Source organism: Erythrolamprus reginae, chromosome 1 (genome assembly GCF_031021105.1).
Source record: "Erythrolamprus reginae isolate rEryReg1 chromosome 1, rEryReg1.hap1, whole genome shotgun sequence".
Lineage (NCBI taxonomy): Eukaryota > Metazoa > Chordata > Lepidosauria > Squamata > Dipsadidae > Erythrolamprus > Erythrolamprus reginae.
In genome coordinates, this window is record NC_091950.1 from 361,027,516 (window position 1) to 361,041,772 (window position 14,257).

Consider the following 14,257-nt stretch of genomic DNA (forward strand, 5'->3'; position numbering starts at 1 on the left):
AACATTTGAAAACGAAAGAACTAGTTAAGATGTAATATTAGGTTATGATTTTTCTACTCACCTCCATTAATTCAAAGAACAGGCCAGGCTCAATGACTAGAATCACCTGATATTCCGCAGCATTTTTGCCTGCAATAAAGCCAAGGAAACCATCTCTCATTGCACATGCTCCATCCACTGCTTCTTCAAGGCCTGGTTTCTTCCATACAGCACTTGTGGTCATCCATCCGGAACGAAACACACTATCGGACTCTTGCAAAAGAAAAGGGTGGGGAAAACAAATGCATTAGCAGCTCTGTAATAGCTGCAGATAAACAGCATTGCTCCCAGTTTGGTCGCGTCTGTCGGTCATCTGACAGCCAGTTATGAAGACAGTGTGAGGCTTTGCCTACCCCACCTGGACGCCACTATTTGGGTTCTTCTACCCTCTGCACATGCACAAAGCATTCTGTGCATGCGCAGAGGATAAAAGAACCCAAATGGTGGCGTCCGGGTAGGTGGGTGGAGCCTCGCACTGCCTCTCCCACGACCGACAGGCAAAAGCTAACCAGGAGCATTTTACCGCTGGCATTGTACTATATAAAGCTAAGAATAAGGGTTAAAATTTTATGTGGGCTTGTCTGAACCCAACCCAGAAAGTTCAGCTGATGGAAATAAGGTTGCTCATTGAGGCGAATTCATTAGATTACACACCAATATTTGTTTGTTTGTTGTTTGTTTATTCAATTTTTATGCTGCCCTTCTCCTTAGACTCAGGGCGGCTTACAGCATGTTAACAATAGCACTTTTTAACAGAGCCAGCATATTGCCCCCACAATCCGGTTCCTCATTTTACCCACCTCGGAAGGATGGAAGGCTGAGTCAACCTTGAGCTGGTGATGAGTTTTGAACCACTGACCTACAGATCTACAGTCAGCTTCAGTGGCCTGTAGTACAGCACTCTACCTGCTGCGCCACCCCGGCTCATTTGTCTCTGATCAAGGAAGTAATATCTATGAATTAAAGTTCCCCATTCACCTTAAGTGGGACACACTTGAGTTTATATGTACCTGTCCCCCAATAATTTTTAGAAGTGCAAGAGAGACCAGCAGTTTGCACTAGAGCAAGGGTGTCAAACTGGCAGCCCACGGGCCGGAGGCCTCACATGCAGACAATGCCCCCCCCCCCCCCCAAGCTCTGCCAGTGGGAAAAACACTCCAAAATATCATGTGATGCAATGTGACGCCGCGGGTTTGACAACTATGCCCCAGAGTAAGTGTTAAAGTTACTCTATAGAATCTGGTTAGTTGCAAAGCTGTGTCCGACCCATTGTGACCCCATGGACTACATTCTTCCAGACCTTCCTGTCTTCTACCATGCCCCGAAGTCCATTTAAGCTCACGCCGACTGCTTCAGTGACTCCATCCAGCCACCTAATTCTCTGTCGTCCCCTTCCTTTGCCCTCAATCATTCCAAGCATTAGGCTCTTCTCCAATTAGCCTGTCCTTCTCATTAGGTGGCCAAATTATTTGAGTTTCATCTTAAGGATTCGGCCCTCTAAAGAGCAGTCAGGGTTGATCTCCTCTAGGACTGACCAGTTTGATCGCCTTGCAGTGTAAGGGACTCACAGGAGTCCTTTCCAGCAGCATAGTTCAAAGGCCTCAATTTTTTGGCGCTCTGCCTTCCTTAGGGTGCTTTTAATTTTAAATTTTGCACTGAGCAAGGATTTGAATTTAGTGATCTGGCTAGGATTCCATAAATCTGCAGACTTGCATGGACAATTACCAGTACTTTATTAAGGTACAGTAATAAAACTGTTTTCTTAATAGTTTTATTAGTCTCATACCTTTTCTATATGGGATATACTGGAATACTTCTTCAGCCAGGTGTGGAAGAATTGGTGCAAAAGAACGAACCATTGTATCCAAAACTGCTGCCAAGGCTGTTTGACATGAACGGCGTTTAGCATCTTTCTCTTCTTCACAATAAAGTCTGGATTTTAGAAAGCAAAATAATTGGGGAAACAATTCTAAACATTAAATATTATTGGAATAAATTATGTATATCAAAATAGAAACATAGAAGACTGACGACAGAAAAAGATCTCATGATCCATCTAGTCTGCCCTTATTCTATTTTCTGTATTTTATCTTAGGATGGATATATGTTTATCCCAGGCATGTTTAAATTCAGTTACTGTGGAATTACCAACCACGTCTGCTGGAAGTTTGTTCCAAGGATCTACTACTCTTTCAGTGAAATAATATTTTCTCACGTTGCTTTTGATCTTTCCCCCAACTAACTTCAGATTGTGTCCCCTTGTTCTTGTGTTCACTTTCCTATTAAAACCACTTCCCTCCTGGACCTTATTTAACCCTTTAATATATTTAAATGTTTCGATCATGTCTCCCCTTTTCCTTCTGTCCTCCAGACTATACAGATTGATTTCATTAAGTCTTTCCGGATATGTTTTATGCTAAAGACCTTCCACCATTCTTGTAGCCCGTCTTTGGACCCGTTCAATTTTGTCAATATCTTTTTGTAGGTGAGGTCTCCAGAACTGAACACAGTATTCCAAATGTGGTCTCACCAGCACTCTATATAGCGGGATCATAATCTCCCTCTTGCATGTGAGCTGAAGAAACCACCCGTTTCTGTTAAGTTACAAAATAACTCATCTCACTGTGTCCATTCAGGAAGCATTTATCTTGTGGACAAACCGCACAGAGCATGCATTTCTCATTCTTTGAGGCTTCCTTATCTGATAAGGGTATTTAAAAAGTTCACTTACCTGTCCTTAATTATACTGAAATAAAAACTGGAGAGATCTTTACTACAAAAGGCTTGAAGTAATCGGATGACTTTTCCGTAGTCATGTTCCTTATATGCCTGTGTAACCTAAGTACAAACCCCCCAAAAAAACTAATTTAAAATGCAAGTAACTGTTATTCCAAAGAAAAATAAAGATGGAAAGGAGACAGGAAGCACCAGAATGTAGAAGCTAGAGACTATAAACAGTATTTTTAATAAGAATTTAAATTATTGGCAGATTTAGCTAGTTAATTCCAAAGATGCTTTTTCAAGAGGCAACTGGACTTTCTTTATCCTTGAAGCTGTTTCATCTCTCATCTAAGAAGCTTCTTCAGAACTGAAGAATCTTCTTGAATGAAAAGTGTAATGTCTTCAAGGGAAAACAAAGAAAGCCCAGGTGTCTCTTGAGAAAGTACCTTTGGGACAACCATGACCTGGTTGTCATTTAGCTAATCATTTTTGCGCATTCATACTACTTAAAGCAATAGCAGCAATAGCAGACCAACCAAGTATTGTCCTTTCCTTCTCCTCCATACTACCCTGTCCAAGATTTCTCTAGTACTATAACTGTGTCCCTCATCATAAAATTAGGCTTTGACAATCCACTCCCTACACCCGTAATGGCGAACCTGCTAACACGCGAACCGTTGCCCTAGCTCAGCTCCAGCGCACATGTGGGCATCTGCTAACTGATTTTTGGCTTGCATGAAGCCTCTGAGAGGGGGTTTTCAGCCTCCGGAGGGCTTCCAGGGGGACAGGGGAGGGCATTTTTGCCCTCCCTGACCTCCAAGAAAGCCTCTGGAGCCTGTGGAAAGTGAAAAATGGGCTACTGGGCTCACTGGAAGTCAGGAAATGGAGTGGGTGCTCCATTGAGGCATTGAATATGGATGTGGAAAAAAAGGTTTGCCATCGCTGCCCTACTACACCTTCCAAGATATTATTGTGGCTTAGATTATTTCATCTTTGAGTTTGCTGATTTCAGCAAAGGAAGAAAGACGATGGCTAAAGTATCCAAATAGTCTTGGCTATGCAGGACCTAAAATCCAGCAAACATCTACAGCAGAACATATGAAGTTGGTAGTTAAATGCTGGTCTCTGAAGACATATCTTCTACCTTCAAGCTGCAATTTTCTTCCCTATTCACATTTTGCTATTGTATTTGGTAAACATAATGTTAAGGTTTTCTACTGGGTAGAATGTTTACTAAAGATGGAGAAATGGATGGAGAAACTCTACATATACAAATGCTAGCGGAAAGGTAGTAGGTGGTAGGGGTCTGTTCTAAGGGATTCTCTTATGTCGCAAATTGATATCTATAGCACTTCTGTTCTAGTACAATAATGCAACAGTTAAGAGAATTATTGTCTCCAAAAATGTATCTACCCAGTTCACAGATCAACCACTCTATACTACAAGTGTCCATAGTTCCAGTTATTCCCTAGTGCTTACCTGGTTACCGAAGCCATGCAGTAGATGGAGTATGTACTGGTCTATCAGATACATCTCTGATGTGGGGATAGAGTCTGTCTCTGGGCTAAAGCCAGTTAGATTCGCCAACAAGAAACGGAGTGTATTTCGAAGCTATCAACAAATTCCAAAATAGTTCATGAAATTCAAGTAATTATTTGAAAAAACATTTGCCAAAAATATAACCATGTACAGTATTTCAAATATGCTATTTATTTGGGGGGGCAAAAAGAAACCTGAAGATTTTTCAGACAAGCTCTTCTACCTTAAGATTATTATTTTTTTTGAGATTTAGGGAGAGATGATATGGAAGTATTTATAACTTTTCTGGAAATTATCCAAGAGAGTTGCTAATCCTAAAGCTGTATGGGATGATACTCAATAGCCACTATATTTCCTCCAGTTCTTTCACCAGTCTCTTCTGCAAAGGTTTGGTTTGCAGTGATATAGAGAGATTCCTAATGAATAAAGTTGTCTTAGTTTCCATTAATGATGAGAAAGTCCTTTGATTATAATACAACACTCGGACAGGTATATTGCACTTGAGGTCTAAGTACAAGCGACATATATTTCAATATTTTATACCAACAATTAGTGAAATTTGCAGTCACACATTGAATACCACATGTAGAAGGAACAGACAGACAAGGAGAACTTCCTTGGCTGGCTTGTGAGATCTAGTTTTAAAGGCCCATTAAGACAGAGTGGCTGTGGGTTTTGCCTCCCAAGGACAATCCCATCTGTCCGTCCATTACCCTGGGGGGGGGAATTACTGACCCCCTAAGAGAGGGTCCGCAACTTGGGCGTCCTCCTCGATCCACAGCTCACATTAGAAAACCATCTCTCAGCTGTGGCAAGGGGGGCGTTTGCCCAGGTTCGCCTGGTGCACCAGTTGCGGCCCTATCTGGACCGGGACTCACTGCTCATAGTCACTCATGCCCTCCTCACCTCGAGGTTCGACTACTGTAATGCTCTCTACATGGGGCTACCCTTGAAAAGTGTTCGGAAACTTCAGATCATGCAGAACGCAGCTGCGAGAGCAGTCATGGGCTTACCTAGGTATGCCCATGTTTCACCATCACTCCGCAGTCTGCATTGGCTGCCGATCAATTTCCGGTCACAATTCAAAGTGTTGGTTATGACCTTTAAAGCCCTTCATGGCATCGGACCAGAATATCTCCGAGACCGCCTCCTGCCGCACGAATCCCAGCGACCGATTAGGTCCCACAGAGTGGGCCTTCTCCGGGTCCCGTCAACTAAACAATGTCGGTTGGCGGGCCCCAGGGGAAGAGCCTTCTCTGTGGCGGCACCGGCTCTCTGGAACCAACTCCCCCCGGAGATTAGAACTGCCCCTACTCCTCCTGCCTTCCGTAAACTCCTTAAGACCCACCTTTGCCGTCAGGCATGGGGAAATTAAACATCTCCCCCGGGCATGTTCAATTTATACATGGTATGCTTGTGTGTGTGTCTGGTAGTATATGGGGTTTTTTTTAATCTTTAAATATTTTAATTAATTGGATTATTATGATTTGTTTCACTTGTTGTGAGCCGCCCCGAGTCTTCGGAGAGGGGCGGCATACAAATCCAACTAATAAATAAATAAATAAATAAATAAAATCCCTGTTCCCAAAAGCCAATCGATGGGACAATTTATTCTAGGATCAATAACCATGAAGGGCTACAGTCAGTTTGTGCTTCAAGGGTAGAGTAGAAACCAAGAGATCCTGACTTAGATACAAAAGTTAGCTGGTGGACCTGAGCCAGACACTTTCTCTCTGCCCTAGGAAGAAGGCAATGGCAAATCTAAAGCTCAACATTTGTTGCCAATAAAATTGCAAGTAGCTGTCCATGTATTTGCTAAGAGTTTATTTGAAGGTACAGATAAACACAACCATGAAGGGCAAAATCATTACTATTATCATAAGATACACAAGTGAAAACTATTCCAGTGGCAAAGGAAAAGAAAACTACTATTGAGATACGATTGATACACCTTCTTTCCTGACTACATATTCCAGAAAGCTGAACTATTTTTGTAGTGGCTTCAACTTACCTTGTTAATATCATCTTGAGCAGAACTGAGCACAGTTGGTCCAATTTGCACTTCTGTATAAACATTGGACTCAGCAACCCACCAGCGTAAAGTATCAGCCCCGTATGGTGGCTCAGTGCTGTGATCCTATACATTAATAAGAGGGAGAGGAAACACCTTTCAGTGCTGGCAATTGCTCAATGAATCCCCGTTCTCCAAAATAAATTCAACATATTATTTTATAACTGTGCAGCAAAGTTGGCCATAAAGACTTTTCCCCAGAACAATGTAAACATTCTGTCAAAAGTGTTCGGAAACTCAGATCGTGCAGAATGCAGCTGCGAGAGCAGTCATGGGCTTCCGTGGGTATACCCATGTCACACCAACACTCCGCAGTCTGCATTGGTTGCCGATCAATTTCCGGTCACAATTCAAAGTGTTGGTTATGACCTATAAATCCCTTCATGGCATCGGACCAGAATATCTCTGAGACTGCCTTCTGCTGCACGAATCCCAGCGACTGATTAGGTCCCACAGAGTGGGCCTTCTCCGGGTCCCGTCAACTAAACAATGTCGTTTGGCAGGACCCAGGGGAAGAGCCTTCTCTGTGGCGGCCCTGACTCTCTGGAACCAGCTCCCCCCAGAGATTAGAACTGCCCCCACCCTCCTTGCCTTTCGTAAACTCCTCAAAATCCACCTTTGTCGTCAGGCATGGGGGAACTGAGATATCTCCCCCGGGCCTATACAATTTATGTATGGTATGTTTGTACGTATGTCTGCTTAATAATGGGGTTTTTAAAATATTTTAAATTGTAAATTATTAGATTTGTTATGATCTGTTTTACTGTGTTGTGAGCCGCCCTGAGTCTACGGAGAGGGGCGGCATACAAATCTAATAAATAAAATAAAATAAATGAAATAAATAAGAATCGTGAAAAAGTTGATTTCTGACAAAGTATCTGTTGGACATCTTATGTGAAAGTAAAATACTGAATACTGTAACCCTACAAAGCATGATTGATGCCTCACTAAAAAAGAAAACAAGCTGCTCATGTTCTTTATTATTAGATTAGATTTTTATCTCACTTTTATTATTTTATAAGTAACTCTAAGCAGCAAAAGTACATAATATTCTCCCCTCATATTTTCTGCACAGTAAAAACTATGTGAGGTGGGTTAGGCTGACGGAATGATTTGCCCAAGGCTGCCCAAGTAGCTATTGTGCCTAAGGTCAGACCAGAACTCACAGTCTCCTGGTTTCTAGGCCAACACCTTAACCACTACACCAAACTAGCTGCCTGCTGCAAAGTGAAAAGGAGGGAGGTCAAACCCTATTTACTACTTGAACAATCTTGGCATCAGTCAAAGGATACTGCCAGAAAACAAATGTCCTGCTTGCTGCTCTGTAAAATATACACGTGCACACATATATTCTCATAGCCTAGCAAATACAGTGGTACCTCTACCTAATGTGGTTAGCTCTGGCCCAGCTGCTGCCCCAAGGAATGTGCAGGTGGATGTGGGGGAGACATCCACATGCTGCAGGCCTGTTTTGCTCCCAGTGGAATCTGCCGACGAAGCCTCCTCTGACCAAGGAGGCCTGAGTGACAGGGAGGAGGAGAGTTTGGCAGACAGCCCAGGAGGAGATCAATCACCTGTATCATCTCTGGATTCTGAACAAGAATTAATGACACATCCACGCATGCGTAGAGTGATGCATAGGAAGCAACAACTAAAGGATTATTACAAAAGTAAATGAGGCCACCTGTGGTTGGGTGGGGCTGCTGTAATTAGTGCTGCTGCTATAAATAGCAGCGTGTGGGTTTGGCCCTTGTGGAGAATTATCTGATCCTTGTGTTTCATGAATGTCTTGCTGATTCTGGCTTTTGTTTGTTGACTTTTCACCACTTTGAAACCAAAGCAGAGCAAAGTGTGTTTCACTTCGTGGAAGAAGAAGGGCTGTGACTTTCTTCACAGCTGCAAGCTAAGTACTTAATGACTGCTTAAGGGAAATTGTACAAACTACCAGGTTGTTTTGGGACGAGTGCTCTTTGCAATACGAAAAGAGTGCTTAGATTATTTTGAATTTTGTGATAAAGAACATTGTTTTTTCAAACGTATGTGTGTCTGAAATTTGTACCTTTGAATTTTTGGGAGGCTCCTACCAGAGAGTCCGGCAGAACACCTAAGAACACCTCTACTTACAAACTTTTCTAGATAAGAACCGGGTGTTCAAGATGTTTTTGCCTCTTCTCAGGAACCATTTTTCACTTACAAACCCGAGCCTCCGAAAGTGTAACCGGAAAATGCAGGGAGAAGCTTCAATGGGACCTCTCTAGGAATCTCCTGGGAGGAAACAGGGCATCCACCCTCCCTGGTTTCCCCAATCGCACACATTATTTGCTTTTACATTGATTCCTAGGGGAAAATTGCTTCTTCTTACAAACGTTTGTACTTAAGAACTTGGTCACGGGACGAATTAAATTTGTAAGTAGAGGTACCACTGTAGAAGTAATGCAGCATTTTGGTAAAGTGCTAGACAAGCCCAGATTCTTTAGGCATGGAAGATCACTGGATAACTTTGGTACAGTCACTCTCTTTTGGCCTAAACTTACTTCGCAGGGTTGTTAAATGAAAAAATTGGAGGGAACACCTTGTGTTCCTGACTTGAGCTCCTCTACAAAAAATAATAATAAAGCAATATACAGCTGCTGATATAACTGCTTAAGGACGGCCTCCTTCTGAGGTTTAACGTAATATAAAAGAAGCAACAATTCTGGGATGAATCCGAGAGTGCAGTTTTCATGACAGTATAAATGTTTCCCAGGTAATTTTGTTGAAAAACAAAACCTATAAATCCTTAATGCTGACCAAGTTGGCTAATAGTGATATGGCGCTCAGGCCAAGCATCTAGAATGCATCTTGATCTAGCAGGAACTGGGAATGGCTAGTTTAACGAAAAGAAGGGCCAAGGGAGACATGATAGCAGTGTTTCAGTATCTCAGGGGTTACCACAAAGAAGAAGGAGTCAGGCTATTCTCCAAAGCACCTGAGGGTAGAACAAGAAGCCACAGGTGGAAACTAAACAAGGAGAGAAGTAACTTAGAACTAAGGAGAAATTTCTCCTGATAACTAAGGTTGATCAGTGGAACAACTGGCCTCCAGAAGTTGTGAATGCCCCAACACTGGAAGTTTTAAAGCAGATGTTGGATAACAATCTGTTTGTAGTAGTGTAGGGTTTCCTGCCTAAGTAGGGGGTTGGAACAGAAGACCTCCAAGGTCCCTTCCAACTCTGTTGTTGTTGTTGTTGTTGTTGTTGTTGTTGTTGTTGTTAGTATTAGTATTATTATTATCATCATCATCATCATCATCATCATCATTATCATCTAGGGATTGAAGATAAGAAAGACTTCTATACAATATTTCCTACACATTAATATCAGTCTCACAAGTAAATCTGAATTTTAAACTTAGGGCTGACTCTTTGTGAACAAGGTTGATCAACAGCCCTAACCTTAACCCTTACAAGATGCAGTAGTAAGTAGAGAAAGGGTAGCAGAAACCCACTGGGGAGAAAAAGTCCCCTTTTTCATTCCCTTTATGGCTGGCACATAAGACTAAAACATATTTATTTGTATCATCTTCCCATTTCTTACATCTTTATAGGGTGAATTTCCCTGGATGTGGGTAGACTTGAATCTACTAACCTTTATTGGTAGCCTAACACCTCAACCACTATACTTCGTTACGTTGGTTATAAATATATCTTATAAAATATATCTTAGATATATTTTACAATGAGTATATCCTCTATAACTTTCATCGTGTATTTTACTATGTGTATACCCACTAAAACCCTCATTGTGTATTGGACAAAATCAATCAATCAATAAAAATAAATAAATAAATTCACCAAAACCACCATTTCTCTCTTCCCCCAGCACAGGCATTCTACTTGAACCAGGCACAAAGGGCCTCCCAGCAGCTTGTGCAAATGAAAGGCTAACAAAGGTCCTCCAAGCTGCCTGCCTGTTGAGATCTGGGGTTTTTTTTTAACTGATCAAAGTGCACAGAGTAAATTCATTCACAAAGCTCTTAAAGGTGAACAAACTATGGCAAGGCACAATGATGTCAGGTCCTGGTTTTCCACTGGTTTTGCTTAACACTTTGCTTTAGGTGCCATGGGAATGAAAGATACAGAAAAAGGAAGCTAGTCTCAACACAGAAATTAAAAAAGACCACCCCTGTGCATAGTGTGTAACAACATAGATCTACACCCGGCTAAATAAAAAAACTCCAGCTAAGGTTAAAGTCATCAGGCCTGGCAGCTTCTCTTCCCCACAAAGCAACCACTCGTAAGCAAACTGAGCAGCAATAAAACTGTTCACTTTTATTACTATTGGTTTCTATGGCTGATGCTCTCAGGTCTATGAACAAATGATTGTTTGAGGACATACAGGGAAGTTTGCCAGTAAAATAATCTAACTCAAGGGATATGTGGAGCTGGACTTTATCTTTTCATCAGGAACTTTGGACTTTCCCCGTATGGCCATGAGAGCAAAATCAAAGGCTTCTGAGGTTAATAAACTATGTTAAATGCACCATCCATATTTTAAAGTACCAAAACCAATGTTCTGTTGTATGCTGCTTTCAAGGCATACTAAGACTATTCATGTGGCTATTTTTTCTGAATTGCAAAAATCTGCATGACCATGAGATGGCAAAAAGCAGGTGTTGATGTCAAAAAGTGTAGCGCCATGCTGCCATCTGGTGGCTTGATGGAATTTTGCAGTCTTTACAATGGTAACTCTGCTATTAATGTTAGAAAATATATTGAGCTGCCCAAATTACTATTTTGCCAATAATAATGAGTGAATCGGGCCAGGATTTAATGGCAAAAAGGTATTTTCGGGAAGGAAATAACTGAACCCAAATTACTCCGAGGAACCCATAAACTGCATTTCCAGATGGCAAGCAGAACTATGTAATTACGGTACTTACACTGCCTCCATTGATAACAACATCTGGATCAACCACATTGCCGATGGATTTAGACATCTTTTCTCCTTTTTCACCGACAGTGAATCCATGAATAATAAGAGTCCTAAAAGAAAGACCTCTTGGTAATCCAATGCTTTCTTTAGATTGTTATACATACATACATTCAAAGAGCCATGTTGGCGCCGTGGTTAGGGTACAGTACTGCAGGTTACATCTATCTGCCTGTGATTTGGCAATTCAAATCTCACCTGGCCCAAAGTTGACACAGCCTCCCATCCTTCCGAGGTAGGTAAAATGAGGACCCAAATTATTGGAGACAATATGCTGTCTCTGTAAACCACTTACATAGGTGGTAAAGCACTATAAATTTGCTATCGCTATTCTTAAAAGCCAGTGTATATTACCATAACTGCCCCAGAAACTCATCCACCAACTTACCTATAAGGTGCCTTTTTTCGTGTTGCTACGCTAATCAAGAGGGAAGATTGGAACCAACCTCCAAGCTGGTCTTTTCCTTCCAAGTATACATCAGCTCTTTCACCTGCATCTAAAAACACAACCAGTGTAGTATTTGTAATTGAGATTCTTAACCATTCTGAGTATTGACTTACTTCGGCGTTGAATCAGATGGAGTGGAAATAAGACAACATTTATAAAAAGTATATTTTTAAAAAATGTATACAGTGGAACCCCGACATAAGAGCTGCTCTACTTAAGAGCAACTCGAGATAAGAGCTGGGAGGGGAGAGATATTTTTGTTCTACTTACAAGCCCAAATTCGAGATACAAGCGCCAAGGAGCTGTCTCCTGAAGCCAAACGCTAACTTCCGCGTTCGGCTTCAGGAGACAGCTGCGAAGCGGCGCGCGTGTTTTAAAAGGTTGCAGCCGGCCTGGGGGGCTCGGGGGGGGGGGTGCTTGCAGCTTTCTTTCTTGCTCTTTTTCTTTCTCTCTTTTACCTTCCCTTCCTCTATTTCTTCTTTTCTTTCTCCTTCCCACCTTCTTCCCTCCCTCCCTCCTTTCACTCATTCCTCTCTTACTCTCCCCTTTCATAAGTTTCCTTGCTTCCTTCCTCTGTTCCTGTCCCTTCCCCCTTTCTTTCTTTCTTTCTTGCTCTTTTTCTTTCTCTCTTTTACCTTCCCTTCCTCTATTTCTTCTTTTCTTTCTCCTTCCCACCTTCTTCCCTCCCTCTCTCCCTTCACTCATTCCTCTCTTACTCTCCCCTTTCATAAGTTTCCTTGCTTCCTTCCTCTGTTCCTGTCCCTTCCCTCTTTCCTTCCTTCCTTCCCACCCTCCGTCCATTCATTCACCCATTCCTCTCTTGATCGCTTAAAGCCGGTCCCTGGTGCAAAAAGGGTTGGGGACCTCTGTCCTACAGGATTGGGTGGCAGAGAAGTTGAACATATGTAAATTTAAAAGTTTAAGAAAGTTTACAAGTTAAGTGAAAGAAACTTCATTATTCATTTATATGTACATGTACATTTCTTCATTAAAAACATGTCTTTCTGCATAATTTAGACTAACTTTGTGAGTTTTTTGAGGGCTGGAACCAATTAAAATTATTTACATTAATTCCTATGGGGAAAAGTCGTTCGAGATAAGAGCTGCTCGACTTAAGAGCCCAGGTCCGGAACGAATTAAACTCGTATCTCGAGGTACCACTGTAGTACTCTTTGTTACTTAAATGGCAATTCTGAAGTGTTTATAATGGATTTAATTTCTTTTTTCTTTCTTTTTTAAAACAAAATTTAAAAAAATTAAATTTTAAATTTTTAGGCAAACCTAATTTATAGACTCTGACAGCTAGCAATTATGCTATGTTATTGACTTGCCAGATCAATGTAGCTTATGCCTGTGAATATAATAGAAGGAAAGCAGAAAGAACCTTTGAAAAGTGCAGCTAGTGTACACTGAAGTGCTAGAAAAGAAATTCCATATAAAGTTGTAAGACTGCCTTTCCCTCTAACACTTCAATTACTTTGACAAAAATGTATATATAGTGGTACCTCGTGATACGAACCCCTCGTGATTCGAACATCTCGAGATACGAACCTGGGGTTCCGAAATTTTTTGCCTCTTGTTACGAACTTTTTCCGGCTTACGAACCCACCGCAGATCGCAAAATGGCGCTCCGCTGGGTGCCGCCGCCTGGCTGTCACCTTTTAAAACAGCCGGGGGGCTTCTCGGCGTTCTCCTGAACCCGAACCCAAACTTTTTGGGTTCAGGAGGCCGCCGAGAAGCACCGCCCCCCGGCTGTCACCTTCTGAAACAGCCGGGGGGCTCCTCGGCATTCTCCTGAACGCCGAACCCGGAAGTTTGGGTTCGGGAGGCCGCCGAGAAGCGCCCGGCTATTTCAAATGGTGACAGCCGGGGGGCGGCACTTCTCGGCGGCCTCCCGAACCCGAAAAGTTTGGGTTTGGGAGAACGCCGAGAAACCCCCCGGCTGTTTTAAAAGGTGACAGCCGGGCGGAGTGCCGTTTTTGCGACTGGCAGCGGTGTTTTCGGCCGATCTGGAGGCTGAAATGGAGGTGGGGAATCCCAATAGGGGATTCCATGGGTGGAGCTTTGATGTCACGAAGACGTAACCTTCTGAAACAGCCGGGCGCTTCTCGGTGGCCTCCGGAACCCGAACTTCCGGGTTTGGTGTTCGGGAGAACGCCGAGAAGCCCCCCAGCTGTTTTAGAAGGTGACAGCTGGGTGGCGGCGCTTCTTGGCGGCCTCCCGAACCCGAAAGGTTCGGGTTCAGGAGAACGCTGAGAATCCCCCCCGGCTGTTTTAAAAGGTGACAGCCGGGCGGTGGCACCCAACGGAGCGCCATTTTGCTATTTCCCCCCCCCCCTTGCACGCATTAATTGCTTTTACATTGTTTCCTATGGGAAACATTGTTTCGTCTTACGAACTTTTCGCCTTACATAAGACGTTCGTAAGATGAGGTATTACTGTATTTAGATCTAGCTGTAACTAGCACAT

General features: G+C 42.6%; 1 protein-coding gene across 1 annotated transcript in view; it reads right to left on the bottom strand.

Annotated features, from left to right (window-relative positions):
• The window catches only part of IARS2 (isoleucyl-tRNA synthetase 2, mitochondrial), a 54,253-nt gene that overhangs the window by 7,358 nt on the left and 32,638 nt on the right, over positions 1–14,257 (bottom strand). Inside the window, exons 15-21 of the mRNA XM_070734389.1 lie at positions 11,729–11,837; positions 11,291–11,393; positions 6,311–6,436; positions 4,240–4,371; positions 2,771–2,877; positions 1,826–1,971; positions 62–252 (exon numbers count right to left, since the gene is read on the bottom strand). Coding sequence (XP_070590490.1) covers positions 62–252; positions 1,826–1,971; positions 2,771–2,877; positions 4,240–4,371; positions 6,311–6,436; positions 11,291–11,393; positions 11,729–11,837 — 914 coding nt within the window. The remainder of the gene's footprint in view (positions 1–61; positions 253–1,825; positions 1,972–2,770; positions 2,878–4,239; positions 4,372–6,310; positions 6,437–11,290; positions 11,394–11,728; positions 11,838–14,257) is intronic.